General features: G+C 48.2%; 1 protein-coding gene and 1 long non-coding RNA gene across 8 annotated transcripts in view; one reads left to right on the top strand and one right to left on the bottom strand.

Moving 5' to 3' along the window:
- MECOM (MDS1 and EVI1 complex locus) overlaps window positions 1-16577 on the bottom strand; it is a 341271-nt gene extending 324694 nt beyond the window's left edge. For 2 of the 6 annotated variants that reach the window (XM_054834971.1, XM_054834974.1), the window contains exon 1: window positions 16364-16533. In XM_054834971.1, the coding sequence (XP_054690946.1) occupies window positions 16364-16400 (37 nt within the window). In that variant the 5' untranslated portion in view covers window positions 16401-16533. Of the gene's footprint in view, window positions 1-16363 lie in introns of all 6 variants that reach the window. The other 4 variants (XM_054834975.1, XM_054834980.1, XM_054834973.1 and 1 more) reach the window with 4 other exon arrangements.
- Window positions 16578-18452: 1875 nt separating this feature from the next.
- On the top strand, window positions 18453-19720 carry LOC129210170 (uncharacterized). 2 transcript variants are annotated; one of them, XR_008578338.1, is made up of 3 exons: window positions 18453-18564; window positions 18872-19005; window positions 19522-19720. It is a non-coding gene; the product is annotated as an uncharacterized LOC129210170 (long non-coding RNA). The 2 variants fall into 2 exon arrangements; XR_008578337.1 differs by lacking the exon at window positions 18453-18564 and adding an exon at window positions 18596-18742 and having other exon boundaries at window positions 19522-19719.
- The last annotated feature ends 1267 nt before the right edge of the window (window positions 19721-20987 follow it).

Raw genomic sequence — 20987 nt, 5'->3', positions numbered from 1 at the left:
TTGTGTCCAGATTCAAATCCAATTGGCAAATGCTTTCAAAAGCTGAAGGTATTTGGATTAGGGGTTTTGGTCCAAGCCAATCTGTAACTTTAGTACCTGAACCCGCATTTCTTGTGAGCCCAAGACTCCCATCGGCATTAGTGGAAGCTTTGGAGGCACAAGAAGTACAAGAGCAAGACCTCTGGGACTAAAAAGCCAATTTACTTAAACCCAAATTATAACATATTTTAACCTTTAGATTAAACCAAACTCCCACCAGACTTCAGACCTCGCTCCGTTACATTTCTCACCCAGCATTTGGATTTTTTGTTTATCGTATTACTATTGCTTTTGGCTAGCGTTTGCTTTATTATATAACATTAACCTAGGAAAAAACTAATGGGCACCATCAAATAGCTGTTAACATAAAGCACTTATAAACAAGTGCCATTAGCGAACCGGCAGAGAGCACAGGAACTCGTTTACGTTACATCTGTTAGCGTTGGATAAACACAGATTTACAATTTTAAATGGTAAATGATGCCTCAGCCTGGTCAGAAATTAATTTGCAGGGTTTTCACAGACTTCACTAGTCCAGTAAATGGGTGCCACATGCTGAACCCCTGACTACAGATAAGCAGCTAAGAGGTGCTAGAGTTCCCAGTGACACACACTTTCACCCATGTGCGTGCACCAGCCTCTAACTTCACTTGCTCGTTCACCTGGGGAATCAGACATGCAAGTCCCCTTCCACATGTTTATGGGGAAAACAAGTCAAATCATCAGAACCAGAAGTTATCACCTACCACTCTGCGGCTCTAGTGCGCTCTACACGGATCAACAGGTTCCTGCTTCTGGTATTGCTCAGACCAGAGGTGGCTGTTGGCTCTGCAAAACCTGTGGTTCCCATAAATGTGGGAAATGCTAGCACCGACATGGGAAATCCCCCTGGCCTAGCACTAAGGGCAGCACAAGAAGCTGGAGAACCCTTTCAGCAATTCCTGCCCTCTCCAGAGGATGCTCCTCAACAGCAACAGCCTCCAACGCACACCTCACCCCCACTGTGGTTAGCAAAGCCTCTGTGGGACGGCACAGCCTGCCTCTACTGGTTTTATCAGACACTCTTTTAGGATTAGCACATCTTTTCTTGTTTATTAACCAAAACCAGAGTGAGATGGAGTTATTTAATCACCTCTGCTGCTGCAAATACACAGGCAAAGCTTTCACCATGCACAGCACACTGTAAGCTTTCAAGAGACAGTCTCTGAGCATCCTCAAAGCCATCTCCCTTCTCACACGCTACTGACCAGGGCAGCATGAAACTGAAGAAACACACTGGCTGCTACTGCTGACTGCAGCCAGAAACAATTTTTTTTTTCTTTTTTCATGTGTATTTCTATACATTGAGGGAAGTACACAGAATATGGCAGAATCACAGGGCTAGAAAAGGAAACAATGGAGGCACTGACACTCAAGGCTGCAGCAGAAAGTAAAACAAGACATAGCATCCAACACTATTCCCCTAACATTTTAGCTGTGGATGGGGAGACTGTGCTGGGAACAAAGTGGTTTGTCATTCCTCTGAGCTAATCTCCAACATCATCTGAAAAGCACACAGGGGAAGAAAAAAAAAAAGTCTTCCTCCTATTGCTTTGGGATTTTGTAACCCCCAAAAAATCAGTGCCAGTACACGCAACACTAAATAAGTGAAAACTTTGCAGAAAAAAAAGAAAATTAGGTATTTCTCAAGAAAACATCAGATCATTTCTTGTAACCTCTGCCCAAATTCCAGGGATAATAGCACTTTGTTGATACCAGTTCTGGGATGACACCATGAGACTGCTGTTATAGCACATAATTACACCAAGGGGAGGGAAACAGCCTCAGTTTTAACTGCAGGCAGCAAAGAGGCAGCTTTGCACTGTGCCAAAGCCCAAAATGCACATCACCCCCTGGCCCCAATCCACCACCACCTGAGCAGTACCTGAGGTTGTAGCTCCACAAACACACACCCCTACCTGAAGCAGAGTGTAAAACACCAGCAACACTTTCCACAGTGTCCTATAGGATGAAGAGCAAAACACTTAGCAGAGACATTGTCTTCTGCCCAACATAAAGTCAGCCTTCACAGTCATTAATTACCTTGCAAACAAGCCCAAAACAGAGGGCCAAATTTCACTGTAAGGTGGCACAGCTGAACAGGTCTCTGTCCAGCTGCATTGAGGGGAAGCTCAAGAGAGGCAGGACACATCCTCACAGACTTTTTCTTTGTACTGAGTTACCTTCACTCTGTGTCTCCCATCACCCCTACATCCCATCATATCTCAGGCCACCTGGCACGTAAGGTGCACAAACTACCCAGTAAGCCTCTGAAAACCCGGGAAATCCTGATGCAACCACAGAAAAAAATCAGCTGGGCAGCCTGGGTACTTGAAAGGCTGCAGAGGACAACATCAGGTAGTGCACAGTCCCAGCTCATTAGCACATAATTATAAAAGCAGATGTCCTACTCTTCCACACTGCTTTTTTTTCTTCTTCTTCCTTAAAAAAAAAAAAACCCCACAACTTAGTTAACAGCCTTTCCTCACATGAATGCTCAGGAAGCCAGTAATGATATAACTCAAGTCTAATCTTTTGCTTCTCTTCGGAGTTTTTGCTTCTCAACAGAGGGGTTTTTTTAAAGACTTTATATGATTGTTTTAAAAGCCACCAAGATCAGTGTAGCTGTACTACTGGAAAAATATCCTAAAAACTGATAATGGCACCAAGGGCTAGAAAGCACAAAAGTGACTGATGGATAGCCTTGATAATTCTGTATATCAGGAATTGGAATGAGAGATGGATATATAAAATAATGTTGTTATATAACCATGAAAACAAGCCTATAAAGATATTCCCAGAAATTAAAGCCCAGGCTGTCTCACCGTGATCCTATGCTCTGAAACAAATGATGCTCATGGGAGAATGCAATCCCCAGGAACATGCAGAAATCCAAAAGGGAGAGAAAAATCCTTATTTTAAAGAACTGTAAATATTTTCTGCTTCTAAGCATTAGAGGCTAGAGAAGACCTTGACAGAGTGAAGGTTGCCCTGCATCTGCTTTTTCCCCACCCTGGACGGATCCCAGGGTGAACAGCCAGCAGAGCTGCATCAAGTCCAAAGCAGGTTCTGCTCTCACACCAGTTTTACACCAGTTTAGCTGTGTATGCCTTGGGGGTTTTACTTTAGTCTGCTAAGGGGAAAAAACCCCTCTGAGCCTGCGCTATCTATGTGGTCCTGTGGCTGACAGGAGGTATGGCTGGGCAGGCCACATCTGCTCGGCTGGGGAAAGGTCTGTCTGCTTCTGCTCCTCTGACTGTCAGGGGAAAGGTATCTTGGAGAAGAGAGGGATAAGAAACTCCAAGAGCGAGAGAGTTTGGCTGAAAACCCCACCAGTAAAACACGCTTTTTCTTGCTAGCTTCCTGCAGAATATGTCTTCAAGCTATCAGCAGATTGAATGCACAGAAAATATCTTTTGCTGAGATGTTTTCTGTATCAAGATGATCCAGATAATTTCTCAAGTTAAGCACCTTCTTCCAACTTAATGTGTATTTGCCATGTTCTTCTATTAACTCAGTCCAGTGTCGAAATACAGCAGCAGAGGTTGATATTTGGATGTAGCTGTTTTTCTAGCCATTCATATCACTTTTGTTTCCTTTCCTTTTTGTTCTTTCCTTAACCTCTTTTTTACTGCTGTTAAATTCCTTGCTTTCATTTTTGCAGGAGTTCAGCCTTCCAGCCTGCCCTCCGATGCTGTTAGACATCAGTTCAGGCTCAGACTTATTACTTCTGATATGTCACTCCACAGGCAGGGAGCCTAAAGCAACATTGCTCCCTCCAGCCCTTGCAAGCTTCAGCTGGATCTTCACCGACCCGCAGAGCACAGCTATTTCTGCAGAGCAGGAACCTGGAGGAAATATGTGGACCTGAAGAGTAAGCCCAGCACCTTAGTTCACAGTGAACCTCTAAAACAGAAGACTAAGCAGGAGGCCAGGATGCACGGAGGTGATTTAGCCATGTTAGTTTGCTGAGCTCATGCATATATATATATAAAACTGGTATAGCACTGGGGAGAGGAAATCATGGAGAACAGCATATTCAGGGCCTATTTAGCATTTGAAAAACACCGATCATCTCTTAAATCAGATGTCTTGAATGACTTTAATATTCCTGTGTAGAAAAGTGCCAGCAGAGCTGATTTGTTTTTTCTCCTTTTGCTCAGGGGTCTGACAGCAATCCATCAGGCATGTCCCATCTCCCAGTCCGCTCCCCCACACCATCCTTGCATATTGTCTAGTTGCTTCCATCTTATTTCCAGCGTTTCTTTTGCTGCTGACAGCAAGAGATAGCCCTTTCCTTCCAGTGAAATACAGAAGGCTGGCAGGATGAGTTTGATGGTTACTGACTGTCGTATGCACAAGGTGCATAAACAAAGTGGGTAAAAAAACATCAAGTATTTTCTCACTCTCTCTGCTCCGTGGCATCAGGAGGGGAAACCTTTTGAAAAGGAAATATAACCTTTAGAACGAATACTTTTTTTCTCTAGTTTCTTCTTCTTTATTTTCCTTTCCCACAGTGTTCTCTGCATTCCCTTTTCTCATTCAAGCTACATAAATAGTACTGAGCACTGATGAGGTCTAAATTCTGTTTAAAACCCCTGAAAAGGCTTTTAAGGTTATATCTGAGTCCTCAGGCCAGGTATAATTGGAATAAGAACTGTCCGTGATTTAGTGTCTAATAAACAAACCACCAAGGTCATGATGGCATCTTCTCCCATACCCAGCATCACTTCCCTCAACATTTTGAGTTGTTGCATGTATCAGCAGTACTCCCTCTAATGCCTGGCCACATTTAATTATCCTTCTATAAATGACTTCTCAAAGAGAAGTGGGTGTTAATTATACATTGTAAAACAGATTTTTAAAAGATGAACTATGCTGAGAGTAAAATAACTATTTGTGTGAGAAGGAAATATAGCAGAAGTTTATCCTGTGATTTAATCTTGGGATTAAAATCAATATCCTTTGTTTTGGAAGATGAGTCTTGAGATTGTAATGATCACCTCACCTGTAAAAATCAGGACTTTTAAATGTAGTTCAAATAAGGAAAGCTTCACCCTCCAAAACCAAACATATGTCACTCATCCCTGAACCTGGGTCAAACTATCCAGTTGGCTTTAATGGAACTCTTCCTTCCAAGTGCCACCCAGCCACAGGCTCAAGGCACAGCTTTTCACAGCAGAGCTGAGTGCCACTGCCACGTCCTGCCCAACAGTTCGATTCAAAAATCAAACATTTTGGGAATCAGGACTGCATGGGAATGCTTCCAATGGCAGCTCCGTGGGCTGTGCACAAAACTGTAGCGCCTCGGCTTCTAATGTGTCTCACTGTTTACAAAAAATTATATCTAAAACCATTGCATTGGTAACCAAATTGCAATGAGAAGTTAGGAAATTGCTAAATAAAGCCCATTTTACTGCCTAATTCAAGGAAAACCATAAAATTATCAGTCCTCTCTTCCATCAATATATTTTCCTCGCAGTCTGTGATGCTCCATGGGGTCCTTCTCTATGTGAACTCTGTGATGGTTTGGCTCTAAATTATCCGAACATAAAACTGAGCTTACAAAGCCTCACTCAGAGGTTGCATGGACCCTTTTTATTGGCACAGACTTAAAAAGAACCTTAATAAACCTTATAGGCTTGGGGGACTTTTTGGTTGCTGGCATTTGCCAGCCACACTGCTCGCATCCCTCTTGCAGCGCCCGGGTGGAAAGCAGGCTGGAACCACAACCCAGGGATTTTATAGGGCTGGATTATCTGCCGGTATTGCCCTCTTCCTTCCCAGAGAATCTTGGAGCTATTTTCTTTGAAAGCAAGTGGGTGATGCTGCAAGGATACTCATAGCTTAATGCAGCTTGATCACCCAAGGTTACAGACACAGCCAAAAATAATAGGGTCTAAGATGGAGCTGGGGGTGGGGGAGGGGGGCATTTGCTGGCAGAAGGAGAGGTCTAATGGGATTAAAGCTGAAGCACATCCACCCATGTGCAAGCAGAAAGTCTAGCACTCCGCAGCCCCTACTCCATGGATTTTCCTCAAAGCATCCGTTTCTCCCTGGGATTTTATTACTGCCTCCAAAGATGCTGTAATTGCATACGTAGGGCAGCAGGCCTGACGTTTAATCTGCGTTTCTTAGGGCCTAAGCTCTGCACGGGCTGCCCGTGTTTGCACAGAGCTCAGCACAACAAGCATCCAGTCCTGGCTGGGTTCTGCGGTCGTTGCTTTAATTCAAGTCATAATAAATAATAATGTCAGGTTGGAAACAAATCTTCTGGGTTTGGTCCATGGCTGATCCTTCAGTACGGTGTGCAGTGAAAGCACCGGTTAGGAAGCTTTGCTCCCTCCCATCCCAGGTCTAACTCTGTGCCATCCCTTCTGGCTCAGTCTTGGTTTGGTTTTCACTTGGGGCATTGGTTCAGTACAGGTAATTTCTCCTTTTTTTTCCATTGTGAGCGTAGTAACTGATATTAAAGACACTGCATAGTTTTATTCCCTCAGATCTCTCTGATCTGCATCATCTGGACTGGCCTAGCACATAATTTCTTCATTTCTCAGTTACCTTTGCTTTATCCGGTGTCTTGCATCACACCATGTACCACAAACACCTCGGCAGTAATTATTCAGGCAGAGCATAAATGTTTAATAGCATTTACACAAGTAGTAAGTGACTACTGAGATATTGCTTACTATACGAACTGAAAGAATCAGGACAAATATATAATACCATTTACCTTTTACAGTTAACAAGTCTTCATTATTGCTGTGAATTATCATTATCATGATACAGTAACAACAAAACAGCAAAAGTATAAAGCAGTGCTGTTAACTCAGATACAGCTGATATCCCTTTCCTTTTCGGTGTTGTGTATTCTTAGACCAATGCTCCATGCCAGTCCCTGCAGTCAAAAATAAATCAAGAGCCTAAAACGAGTGAAATAGAAACATCACTTCAAAATACTTTCAAACAACATGTTTCCTTTTCCTCCTTTATACAGAGCGACAAAGAGAATGGGAAAGATTAAAACTCACAAAAAAGCATTGCTTAATTCCTCACCAACATGCAAGTAAATAAAACATGGTGAAAAAGTGGCCACAGCAAGTTCAAATCACAAAGAGTTTTCGAGAGGGAAAGGTTAAACATTTCTGTCAAATGTTGGAAATGTTAAATGTTTTTTAAATCAAAAATATAAGCACCACTGGTGACTCAAGCCATGTTTTAGACATGTTTGGGGTGATTTTTTTCCAGCTGTTAGTACTTGTCTCTCACAAACCTTCTGTTTGTCTGAGATGAAATTGGGAGGCATTAAACAAAGTGCTTCATGGAAGCACCAGGTACTTTCATCAGCAAAGCTATTTGTTTAGAAGGTACAAATTCAGGCTATTTGGAGAACTGCAGTCCTTGGGATGTAGAGCCCTGCAGCACAAGCCAGGGATGCTGGACCCCTCCTGTGCCCCCCAAGTGCCCACCGCAGCCCCTAATGGTCCTTGACCCACCAGAGAGACGGAGAGCACAGGGAATGGATGGGGCATGGTAGGAAACAAGTATGCAGTCACCGCAGTCCCCTCATCAGCGGCGTTCATATTTCATTGTAATGGCTAAAATGACTCTTAAATGAGTCCAGATTATAGGGCCAACCTAATTCACTTACACTGATCCAGGTATCTGTTACAACATCACATGTTGGGGCTCACCACAGAGCAAAAGCTGCTGATAACCACCCCCCCAAGGACAAAGGGAAGCAGATTGCTCCTGGCCAGACCAGATCCAAAGCCCGTTAGAGTTGGTACGAGCTCCTTCAGCTCCAGTGGGTTTGGGATAAGGCCCATGCCGAGTGCTGAGCCAGCTCTGCTGCCAGAATACAAAATCCTTTTCCATTGGCTTTGCCAGTTTGGTGTTAATACATGTGTGAAGGAGCCTGGGGATGCGGGGGGGGGGGGGGGTTTTGAGGTTGGTTTTTTTTTAAACTGAGGAATTATTTCACCCTTGCCAGCATGCGGACTTTGTGCAAAAGAACAGGAGAGGGGGCAGGAGATGTTTTTCTGAAGCCATCAACTCCCTGTCACAGCATTCCAGAAAGGGTGGATATGTCCATCACAGGGTGCCCTAGTTCCCTAGGGCTAGGTTAGTTCCCGCTCTCCACTGCAGAAGGACAAATCTGGAGTCATGGGTAGATGTGAGTACAGAGTCCTGCTCACCAAACCCGGTTGAAATAAGAGGAGGCTTGATAATGATGCAGGAAGCAAAACATCCCTTGGTGACCCCCTCATCCCAGTATAGCAGGACCTGCTGGGAGCTGGTACCATTTTAATCCCATTTTCCCTATTAAACAACATTGCCCTGAACCATCCTCCAGTTTTCTCTCCATTTAGCTCTTCCCCCACTTCCAAGGTTTTTTGTTGCACATGTCCCATATAAGATGCTGTTGTCCCTTTGGCTTTCCAGAGGAAGGGCTCTGCCTTCCTGTGGCTTTCAGAGCATGTAGCCCGGCTGGTCTCAGAATTAGACTGGGGCCTTTGCAGGCTGCCACAGTATAAACAGTTTCAGTTGGGCACATGTTATAGAGTAAGATCATCTGAAACCAAACATTTTCCCACTGCACACAATAAACATCCATAATAAATTGCATTATACAAAATATATTTATGGCTAATTTTTTAATTTAAACCACCTGGGAAATTTTTGTTAGATTGGTTGATATGAAGGTCTCGGTATTCTGGTAATCTAATGATATCTAATAGACAAAATAGTATGATGTTACAACAGTCTCAAAGCTTTCATTTTCTGTAGCCCTCTCAGAGATCAAACTGGCAGAACTCATATTTTTTTGAAATTTTATACATAATTGGTGATGCAATTGCCAAAAATAACCTATTCATAGAAGTCTTGCTCTTCTGGTTTCTAACTTACTGTAATCACAAAACAGAGCAGCACACTGCTTTGCAATGGAATATGGGTTTGGGTCAGGGAGCAAGGGCTACGGTTGTGTGGCAGTTTCCATTCTGCGGATTATTTTACAGGCAATTTAAATTTAGTTTAGAGTTTAAACAGGGCTAAAAAGTAGTGCACCCATTCAGACATATAAGCAATTCTTCAGAAAAGGAATAAAGCTGTAACTTGGGTATATCTCTTTTCTGAACCAAAATTTTGCTCCAATATAAGATTTTCTAAACAAAAGCTGTTGGTGCCAAAGGGGAAAGAGTGTTCCTATTGTATAAATTAAGCCCAGACCTGCAGTCCTTCCACCATAAAACTCTCATGCTCATCACAGATCAGCCAAGATTTCCAGAAAGACTTGAGATCATCACAGGCCTTGTTGAGCCAGCCTCTCTCTCTCTGGTCAATACAAATCCCAGCTCAAACTGTGCTGTGTATCTGCAATGAGCGCTGGCAGCTTGGTAGTTGCTGGACTTGTTTTAAAGTGCAGCCCATACCTTTAGCTACTTCCTTGCCTCCTGTTGTTCCTGGGACTTGGAGGCCATGTGGTACATTTCAGCCTTAACTTTGAATTTCCTTTATTTTGTAGATCAAACTTTGACATTCCCTTAAGGTAGTGGGGTTTTATGTCGTTGCATATATCCTAGTTTAAAAGATAATGCTTCACTGAAACAGACCACGATATTAAATCCTGAAATAAAAAGAATTGTATTTCACTTCCCAACAACTATTGCTGGATTAGCTCACATTTCTTTCTCTTTGTTACATATTTAGCACCGAATACAATATTCATTGCAGGCTAGCTTCCCTCCTCCCACACAGCTCTGTGGCTGCCTTTTCTTTCAGCAGCACTGGAATATGCCTTGCTATAGCCTAGAAATGCAAACAAAAAGGAGGAAACAAAGTCAATGAATGATCAGGCAGGGTTGCTCTATACCCTGAGCATTTTATTTTTTTGATTTAAAGTGGCAATGCAAAGAAACAGAGTCCTGGGGATACCAACATCTACTACTTAGCTTCTCCATCCTCTTCCCCACCTTGCTGTTTCCTAGCTGAGTTTATCTGCCTGCAAACACCTCCCTCCAACAGCCCCAGCAGCAAAGGAGGCCTGGAGGTGCTTTCTGATGCTTATTGGTCTGTATCATGATCTATACTGGTCTTATCATGATCTATATTGGTCTTGTCTGGTTCCTGGTCTGGGTGTTCCGAGCTGCAGTGGTAACCAATTGCACATTAACATGGCAGGAACTCACTGGAAACCCATCGCAAAGCTCAAACCTCCGTGACCCCAAATCCCCTTCTCTGTATCCTAACCTCAGCACATACACCCTACCCCTCCTTTCCATCTTTACAAAACCCATCTTTGCTTTTGCCCTTAAATGCAGTGACAGGGCACCCCTGAGCCCAGCACAGCTCCGGGGATGCCTGCAATACAGGTAAGCAGTGGTAAGGATGGAGAAGACCTTGAGCCAGACATTGGTTCTGTGTTGTCTGAGTTGAACCCAGTTTTTTTAATGGCCATTTAGTTTTTAAGTGCATTCCCGTGATCCTAGCCTTGAGCTTATGTCTCCTTATGAAACAGCACTGCTTTAACTAGGTTCATAGATTATAAAACCAGGAAGAGTGGTCTGGTCTGCCCCCCTGTATAACACAGGCTACAGGAATTCCCTAAATTAATTCCTGTTTGGATTAGCTCATATCTTTTTAGAAAAACAGCCAACCTTAATTAAGACAAAGGAATTCCAGTGATGTTAAAATCCACCCAGCTCTCAGTAAATTGTTTTACTGGTTAAATACCTTCACTACTGAAAATATAAACTGTATTTCTAATCTCAGTTTGTCCAGTTCTCGCTCTGTCTGCTGGATAATATGACACTTGTATCTGTTAGTTTGAAAGCCATGTAGTATTAAACCTCTTTCTGCTCTTCATAAGCCACTCCTTGCCTAACTAAACTGAAATGATGTAAAACTGATTGTATTAAATTACGGCAAAAGAGCACTGAGTTGCTCCAAAAATGACAGCAAACCTAGTTAAATTTTAAATAAACAAATATCATGAATTCTTGGTTGGAAACCTAAGTGTCTGAACAAGCCTTCCCAAAGTTAAAGTACATCTGTTTAGAAAGTGGTTTACTGCAAAGCAAGGCAATTTCTGTGGACAAGGCTTCATTAGCTGGGATTTATAAAACTCCATCTGCTTCCCCACTGCCCCTTCTTCATGCACTCTGGGCTGGAGCCACCACCGACGCTTTCCTTTATCTTCCCGTACCACACACCTGTCCTGGCAGAAAATTCATTCCACTTTCTCCTTCAGGAACTTAGATGGCTTTATCAGGGAGCTGTGCTCCCCAGGACAGCCAGAAATACCTTCTCTGTCTGGACACCTTTGCTTACATTGAAGCCAATAAATATTTTACAATGAATACTCCCACCACAGAAGTACACAATTAGTGCATTTGGGAAGCATTCCAGGGAACAGCATATAGGCTCCTGTATATTAACTGTGTCTGTTATTAATTGCAATTGCAGATATCGAATGTATTTACCTGCTTTTCTCTATATATGTGCACACACATATATAGGTATTTTATACATATATATACACACACACACATATATATATCTCCATGGCATAAACAGAAGGGTATGTTATGAATGTACACGTATGCACACGTATATATTGAGCACAGACACATACACACTTACGTGCACTTAAATAACTAGGTGAATAGGTGAATATGAACACTAATAGCCATTTATGGCAACAACAATGAAAGCTGTCCCTGGAGCCCGCCTATGGTACAGCAGCCAAAATGATTGAGTATGTACAGGGCACTGCTGCAGCAATGGCACTCACATGGGCCTCCTTTTAGAAATGATTAATATTTAACTGACTTGGTGAACCTGGCTTTGGTTTTAGTTATGATTAGATAGCAGGGTGCACAGAGCTGTCTTACTAAGGACGTTGTGGGATGTCCGAGCAGCTTCCACTCATGCTTCATGAGAAGACAGACAGAAAGTGAGGAGGGGAGAGATATAAGGCAGTAAAGAAAAAAAAAAAAACCACACATGCTTAGCTCCGGTTTTGTTTGTTTGGAAAGAAAAGGGGGAAAAGCAGCCTGAGAGGCTGGTGTAATAAGATGCTGTAGCTTTCATGAAAGAGGTGAAATAATTTTAAACACAGACACACAATGAGTTTATTTATTTAGAAAGTTGTTAAATAGAGTCTGGGAATTCAAATATTCAATGTTGACATTGTACAGAGCTGGCGAGGAGCCAGCCCCGGCTCTCCGGAGGGACCCAATGGCCACGGCGCCCAGGCCCTCGCCCCTCCCAACCCACTAACTAGGTAAAAGCCATTAGTTATACCCACAAGCAATATCTGAATCTGAGTCAAATAATGTTGCCTCAGCCAGCCAACTTCAAAGGCATGTAAGTGTGTTTGGCTTTTTAGTGCTGGAACTGCAGCAATATGTCACACTTTTGAAAGAGTTCTGTAAACAGTTCCTTCCCCTTTGTAGAAACATTTCTTAAGTTTCTTGTACCCCATGTAAACAGCGTTAATTAACAAGGGTTACATTTTTCATTTACAAACAGGGCTGTATTAATAACGGGCTCGCCTTTCGGACCGTCCTTTTCCTTTGTGTCCTTTCTCTGCCCTGCACCACGGCTGGCCCGGTGTGGCCGGGGAGCAGCCGGGAGACACCACAGAGCTCGGCCACGGGCTCAGCTCCGGGCAGCATCGCCTACCGCAGCACCACAAAGTTGGTCCCAAATTCAGTGGTGACTGTTGGCCCCGAGTAAGAGACAGTGGGAGAGAGAGGGAGAAAGGAGAGGGAGAAAGGAGAGGGAGAAAGGAGAGGGAGAAAGGGAGAGAGAAAGAGAGAGAGAAAGAGAGAGAGAAAGAGAGAAAGAGAGAAAGAAAAGAAAGAAGCCACACGCATGCTCTGCGCCCTGCAAAGGGTTAATGAAGTGCCTGGTGAAAATGTGCCCGGCATATAATGGGATTGTCTCGCCAGTCCCCGCAGCCTCCCGTGCCCGCACCCGCCGCGCAGAAGCCATCCGGGGACAGAGCCGCGCAGGGGCCGCCGCCGGGCCTGGCAGTGCCGAGCCGACCCGACCCGAGCCGTGCCGTGCCCGGGGTCGGCGCTCGGCGGCCCGCTGCCGGGGCGGTGGCGAGTCCCCGGGGCGGTGCCGAGCCGCCGGCAGCAGCGGCGGGGCCGGGCCGGGCGTGCGTGTGCGCGGTGCCGCCGGCCGCCCGCGCTGCCTCCCCCCGGTGGGGCTGGAGGGGGGTTGACACAAAGTGCCAGCGGCAGTGAAGGCGCAGTAAGGCAGAGGTAAGGGTAAAACGATGGCAAATATAAAGCGATGGCAAATAAACAGCCTCGCTGAAAAGGCCGGGAGCCTGGACATGGCAAACATTTCCTTGCTCGAAAACAAATTCCCGGACAGAGTCTTAAACAGGCAAATAAACTTGCCAGCTCTGTTTTTCAATCAAGCCTTTTAAGTACTAGACTGAGGCAAATTACAGGCGCAGGAAAACCTGCTGAAACTTAGGAAAGTGTTATTTTACTATCTCAGATGGTTAGAGGGATCTGGATCTACCTCGGCTGCACTAAATTGCCTGTAAAAAAAGTGGTGATAAAGTGTAAAAGTAACAAGTGCTCCTTATTCACGTGTGTTCCCCTAATCTGATCACCTTCTGTCTCTTTATGAGGCTACTGGGTGGCTGGGGGCTACCTCGGGCTGGCTGCAGAGCTGCGGCGGCCCGTGCTGGGGCGGGGGTTATTCGAGGATACGGTTTCACCAGGCGGGCACAAACCCACCCGAGTGGAAAAGCAGCTGCCCCGGGGGCCTGTCCCGGCGCTGCGTAGAGCGGGGATGCCCGCGCAGGTGCAGCGCGGCGGCGGGCCGCCGGGCCCGCACCCCCCCCCAGGGCCCGCAGCGCCGGGCCTCGCTCCTTGCCCGGCTTCCGCACCCCGCTCCTCACCAGCTGCCTCCCGAAAACGTGGCAGGGAGAAAGACTTCAACTTGTCTTTTCCCTTATTTTTACAGCTGGACATTTAAAATATTCACTAGCTATTCCCCGCGTGGCTCTTTCTGTTTCTTCTGATTTTGTTGGGGGTTTTTTTTGGGGGGGGGGCAAAGCCTCAAAATTATTTTTTAGCAATTTCACACTGAGATCAAGAAAATGCGCGCTTCAGGTATTCTCCCTTAATTAAGAGGAAGAAGCTTTCCTGGGTATTAGCGACAGTCACACAATCGGGGCGATTTTTATTTCACGCACAAAGCAGTAAAAGTGAAATAATAAAAGAAGTACGCTTGACCCCGATCTGTACCGTTTTCCATGTAACAGGATAAAGGCTACAAAAATGTTTTCTATTTTCAATCCAGTCAGAACGAACTGAAAAGCTAAAAACTTTTCCTATCGAACGACTAAATTACAGGGGTCGCCTCCAACCCTCCTTCCACTTGCCATGAAACTGAGACACTCTTCGAAGGGGGAAGAGACAGCTTTACGAAATACACACACACACAAAAAAAATTCCCAGCTTTTTAAATATGATTTCCTTTATGAGCGGATTGTAACCGAAGGATTATTTAATGCAACGCATCTGTCGGGGGGAAAGTGCTGCTGCTGCAGCGAAAGCCAAGACGCGCAGCCCAGAGCAGAAACTTTGCAGACAGTCGGATCTTGCCCGCGGAGCGGGAGAAGCCCTGCATCGCTGCGGAGCGAGAAAAGCAAGGGAAAGGCAAGGAAACCTGACGGATTTGGTCAGAGACGTGAGATATTTTTCCATAATTAGCTCCAAAGTAGGGATGGCAACCTGGAGATTTAACAACATATTTGTTTTCGAATTGTGGGCGCTGGATTATCCACTTTAAATCACCTAATCAAATGCAGGTTGCTGCTGTTATTGTTAAGGTTCACAGAAAAGCTGATGATGATCCGGAGAGATCTTTCACTTCCCCTTTTCCACGCTCCTCTATTTTTTTTTTTCCTTCACAAATAAAAAGTAAATAAGCATCTGCTTTTTACGTCACGCAACTTATGCAACATTTCATCTGACTTCTTTTTTTCTTTTTCTCCTGCCCATTTTTTTTTTCACCCGGGAATGCGAGTTGCCATCGCCACGGATATCAAATGAAACTTGCCCAGATGTGTCAGAGAAAATAAAGACATCAGCTGCTTTTAAAATAGGACGCGAAAGCTGGCAAAGTTTTGTTGTCGATTCCCTCATTTAAAAAAAAAAAAAGAAAGAAAAAGAAAAGAAAGGAAAGAAAAGAAAAAAAGAAAAAAAAGAAGGGAAAAAAGGGGGGGAAGTCCCAACACTGCAGAAGTTAAAAGCAAAGATCCCTATCATAAAGGAGAAACAGATGGGGTGAGCGTAAGACAAATAATTAAGTAAGTCGGGATTTGCGTGTGGACGGCCGAGCCCTCGCCTCGCGGAACAGAGACCTTCGGGCGGCCAAACTGTATAAAAAGTGCTGGAAAAGAGCCTGAAATTACAACATTTACATCAACTTTTAGCGGGTGACTCCAGCAGGCTAGGAACTGCTCCGCGCTGCCCGGCCGCTCTGCTGCCCCCCTCCGCACTCCCCCCCATCCGCGCGGGGCATCCCGGCCACGCGGGGCGGCTCCCTCGGCCCCACTCGCACCGCGCTGCGCTCTGCCGCCGCTCCCCCGCGCGGCCCCACGCACGCCCTGCTCCCACGCGCGGTTTGGTTTGATGTGACCCGCTGGCAGCGGGTTTGATGGGGTGGGTGGGGGGGTGGCTTTTGGCACAAGCCCACGGCCGAGCGGGGCAGGGCCCTGGGCGGGGGGGGGGGGGGGGGTGTCCCCGGTAGCTCCGCACCGGCTACCTGAGCCCCGGGCTCGCCGCCTCCCCCGCAGAGCTGCCGCTGCCCCTCCGTGCACACGCACACACACACTCGCATACACACCCCCGCGGCCCCCAGCCCTGCCGACAGCCGACAGCGCCCACTATAGGGCCCGGAGCCTCTCGCACCCCCCCCCCCCCCTCCCCGACACCCCCCCCACACTCCAGCCCCCGGCAGCAGCAGCAACTTCCAGCGCTCGCCACTGAACTTTTCCTCAACTCCTTCCCCAGCTCCCGCCGGCCGCCCGCAGCCCCCAGACCGGCTCCGGCCGCCGCACCCTCCCGCCCCCCGGTCCCCGCCGCCGCCCGCCGGGCCGGGCCGAGCCGAGCCGAGCCGGGCCGAGCCGGGCTGGGGGGGTGGGGGGATGCTGCAGGTTGCCTGCGAGCTCCGCGCCGCATCAGACATGTCTATGCAACATGGCAGAGAGGAAGGGTGAAAAGCCAAGAGAAAGGGGTATTGCACCTACTTGCGGCCAGCTTCCTCGCCCTGCCTTTGGATCGCATGCTGCCAGTCCCGCGGCCGATGCTGGCGTGGGGTTGGGGTGGGGGGGGCTTTTTTTTTTTTTTCCTCCCGAAGCTTTTCCTCCTTTTTCGCTCCCCCTCTCCCTCTCTCCTCTCCCTCTCCCGCACACACACTCTCCCTTTCTCTCAATCCCGGCTCGCTATCTCTCCAGCATTGTCAGTTTGGACACCTTCGCACATGCGCACGGGCGGCTCCCCCCCGCTCTTCAACATTTCAGCGCCGCCAAAAAAAAGTTTGCAGCGATCCATCACCGCCGGTGGGGACCCTGACAGCCGGCACCGGGGCCGGGACGGGCCGGGACGAGGCGGGCAGCCGCTGCCGGGCTGTGCGACCGCGGCCGCGGGGCAGCCGCTCCGCTGCCTGCGCACCCGGGAGGGTTTATAGCGGGGGAGATCTGCGCTCCCACCGGGACATGGTCTGGGGGGTGGAAGAAATTACACCTTTTTCTGCCTTTTTCTTTCTTTTTAATTTTTTTTTAATGGGATATGACTGCTGTTCTGGCGTCTGTGCAACATTTAAATAGTTTATTCTCACCCGGCCGCAATTATCGTAGATCTCTGCGTGTACATAGACAGAGATATATAATTTGATTTTATGTTTTATTATGTATGCATACCATTAAATTGTGCACTTTCTCAGTACACACACTTTCTTTCCCCACCTTGAACTCTGCTCAGCCACCACCAGTTGGGCAGAAAAAAGCGCTTTTAAAACAGTAACACCGACCACTCTAATCTGTTTTAATTACAGGGTTTGCCAATCAAAGAGGGAGTGCGCAGAAATTGGGAACTCCTTTAGGGGATGGCTGTGTCCGAGGTATGAATCAATCCAAACTACATATAGATTTTCCTCTGGTACAACCTCCTTGCATTAAACAGTTTTGTTCAATACCTTCCATGCGCTATTTATGTTCCCATTAATATCTGTTGCAAATCCTGCCAGACACCATAAAAGAAAATTACAATCTTTCAGACTCGGGGCTGCGCCAGTACATACACTCTGCTCAACTTTTTGTTTTAATAAAATCCTCAGCATCGCCCCTTCCCCCTTCCCCCTTCCCACGCCCCCTCCCCCCCCCCCCCCCACACACACACACCGGCTGCCGGCGCTGCGGATCGGGGCCGCCCGCGGAGCGCCCCCCGCCCGGCGGCGCCCTCCGCACCCCACCGGTGACAACCTCCTTTTCCCGCGCCGTGGGGCGGGAGGACCGCATATCCCACGCTGCTCCCCCAAACGCCCGGCTGACGGGCACAAGCACTTGAACCCGCTCTGCGGACCCATCCTTGATGCCCGTCGTAATTTTTGATTTGCAAATTGGATTTTTTTTTTCAGGGCCACGTAGCTGCTCTGTGCCCACCCCGCCACCCCCGACACCCCCCACGCAGCCAGCCAGGTGTGCACCTAACGCCCCCCCCCGCACTTGCATCGGGCTCGGCCTCCCCCAGCCAACGATCCCCTGCACCCCTCGGGCTGCTCAGCCTGGTATGTCCCGGGCGGAGCTGGGCCCCTCTGCCCCGGGGGAGGGAAGGCCGGGGCTGCGGGCGAGCGGCCCCCCGGCTGCGTGGAGGATACGCAGAGGATGCGCGGGGACGAGCCGGGGTCCCGGGCTGCCCTCGGCGAACGGGCACTACCCGACCCCAGATCCCGCTCGCAGACAGCGTCTCTCCTTGCGGGGCTGCACCGGGCTGTCCCCCCCATCATCCCCCCGCACCGACCTGCGGCGCCGGTTCACTTGGCAGAACTAAAACCCCCCGGGAACTTTGCAAAACTCCCCACGCGCCTCCCGCCCCCCGGTTTAAACGGAGACCCCGGCAAAGCCGGTGCCCGGGCAGAGGTGCGCGTCCTTCCCCTGCCCGGGGAGCCCGCTCCTTCCCGGGCAGCCGAGCCCGGCGCCGCGGGGAGCACGCGTGGGAGCCCGGTGGCCGGGCGCGCAGATGCGTGTTTCCCGGCTGGGCAGCCCTGACCCCGGCCGCGCCCGCCTGTCACCGCCACCTGCCCGCCGTCCCAGCGGCCCCGGGAGCTCGGCAGGTGCCGCGCTGCCCGCCCGGGACACCCGGCCGCCGTCTGGGGCCGCCTCCCGGCCGCCCCCCGCCGCCCTCCCGCCCGCTCTGCGGCCCTCGGCATCGCCCGCCGCAGCCCCGCCAGGTTCGCCTCCCCTCCCGAAAGGTCCCAGCCACCCCCCCGGGAAATCCGTTTCGTTCGTGCGGGGAGGCTCGTCCGCGCCGGTAGCCTCCGCTCCCTCCCGGGTGGGAAGCGGCTGGCTGCGCGGACGAGGGCTCGTTTTCAGCAGAAACACGGCCAGAAAGAAATATTTAATTTTGGGGTTTGTCGGTCTGGGTTTTTTGGGTGTTTTGGTGTTGGGTTGGTTGTTGTTTGGTTTTTTTTGGGGGGGGGTTGTTGTTGTTGGGGTTTTTTTGATGGAGAGGTGGAATTAAATCTATTTCTAATACAGGCTGGGAGACCAAAAGCACCCCCTCACACACAGGTTTCAGTGCATTCCCCGTAACAGGAAATTTTCTCTTCCTTACATTATAATTGAACAAGCCCCGAAGCCTACTTGGAGAAAAGTTGGAATTCTTCGTCGAGGTATTTGTTGTGCTATTGTCTTTGTGCAGTGAACTTTACATCGTGTTATTCAATCTCAATCTATATTCTCCTAGCTACCAGTAAGATTAATTTAATCATTGTAATGCAATTATTAATACTGTTTACCCAACGCTTGATTTCAGGTTTGCTGTTAAGAAATTAAGCTTCTTGCTGGGTGACCGAAAAAGCTATGCAGCGAATTTTAGTCCACTTTGAAATGAAACAGTCCTCTTTATTTAGTCTCAGAACTCCAGCTTTCAGCCACGGGCTCAATTAGCCAAAATGGAAACAATTTTCATTCATTGCAATAACTCACTGTTCTGCTGATCACTTTCAAAATATACACTTTATTATTATATGCTGACCTCGGTGCTGCGAAGTGGCAAGGCTAGAAAGAGGCAGAGGGATCTCTCCAGCCCCCTTGGGCTGTAATTATTAGAAATTAATTGGGTTCAGGACCCTGGGTAGCATGGGTAAATTAATAGCTTGTCTGGTTGTTTAAATCCGAATTCTCAGTCCACAGGAGAGCAGGGGAGGGAGGCTCTCCCTCCCCAAACCCGCCCCGGGAGAGCGCGGCGAGGGCTGGGGCAGCGCGGACCCGCCGGCTGATTTCCCTCCTTCTTTTCGACAACGCATTGTTTTCGAGGAGCTATTTAGGGGTTAAAAATCAAAAATAAAGATCCTGTATACTTGGAGCTGTCGTGCGGGAGTAAAAGTGAAAAGGGAGCCTTAGGCAAAAGGAAATTACTGCAAGCCCGCGTGACCTTTCCGAGAGGTAATCAATCAAGTGATCAACAGGGATATTTATCATTGCTAGATGGGGCTACTTTACAAATGCACAGAAGGGGGGGCGGGGGGGGGAGGGATACACACACACAAAAGTTTGGATAAACCCGATAAGTCTGAAGACAAATGCAGAGACTTTAATCTCTGGGAAGACTGCACATTTTCTTTTCCTGAGCTCTCAGAAGGAAAGGAAGGGAGAAAACCACTCCAAAGTTTCCTAGTAGAAAATGCCTCCTGTACTAGGTGGTCACATGGAAGCTGTCCACTTTGCTTTGCAGTCCTGGGAAAAGCTGGGAACGACAGATGTGATTTAAAAAAAAAAAAAACACCAAATACGAGGGAAAATAATACAGAGAGATTGAGGCTTTGATAACCGGGCTCGGTGTTTGGTTTTATGTAATGTGGTTTTATTTGCTGGCTCGAAAATCGGTGGCTGCGGAGCCCAGTCCTGACTGCCTCTAGTCCCCGAAACGGTTAACTCTGAAAACAAAACAAAAAAACCCACCCCATGCCCCCTACTATATGAAATCAGCGATCTGGTTCAATTAAACTTGCTCTCCGTAGCATAAAGCATCCACCACAATACAGGCAATGAAAACCAACAATAAAAGCCCATGCATTTTCTGCACAGTTTCCTTCTCCCTTGTAAAACATGCCGTCGTGTAAGCACCAGACATTTAATTTTGCTTCCTATAACTTACCGAATTCCTTAACAAACCTACTATGACCACTTTTTTTTTTTTTTCTCCCCCCCCCCCCCTTTTGCACTGTGCTTCACGCCCACGCCTGCACAAAGCCTCCCTGTTTGCGCCCAGTGCTGGTGCCTTTAAACGACTTCAGAGGGTGGGGAGCAAACGCCGGCGCCCCCGCTGCCCCCCGGTAACGTTACTCGACCCGTCTTTGGGGAGAAATTCGCGACTAACGACTGCGCGCCCATGAAGCCCGGCGCTGCACTGCTCGCTGCGCGCAGGAACAGCCGCGGTGCCCCGCAGGGCTGCGCCGTTGCCGCCGCCGCGGCTGAGCTTCGTTCCGGACCCTGCGCGCCGCTGCGCGCCCCTGCGCGGCACCCCGCGGTCTGCGGCGCCCCCTCGCGGCCGCGTCGCGACACTGCAGGATACGGGCACCCGCGTCTGGGCGCTGCCGGCCGGTCCCGGATGAGAGCACGGGTGAACACCTCACGCTGACAACTGTCAGGA

This window comes from Grus americana, chromosome 9 (genome assembly GCF_028858705.1).
Source record: "Grus americana isolate bGruAme1 chromosome 9, bGruAme1.mat, whole genome shotgun sequence".
NCBI lineage: Eukaryota > Metazoa > Chordata > Aves > Gruiformes > Gruidae > Grus > Grus americana.
Note: the sequence above shows the minus strand (reverse complement) of the source record. Positions and strands in the feature narration are given on the sequence as shown.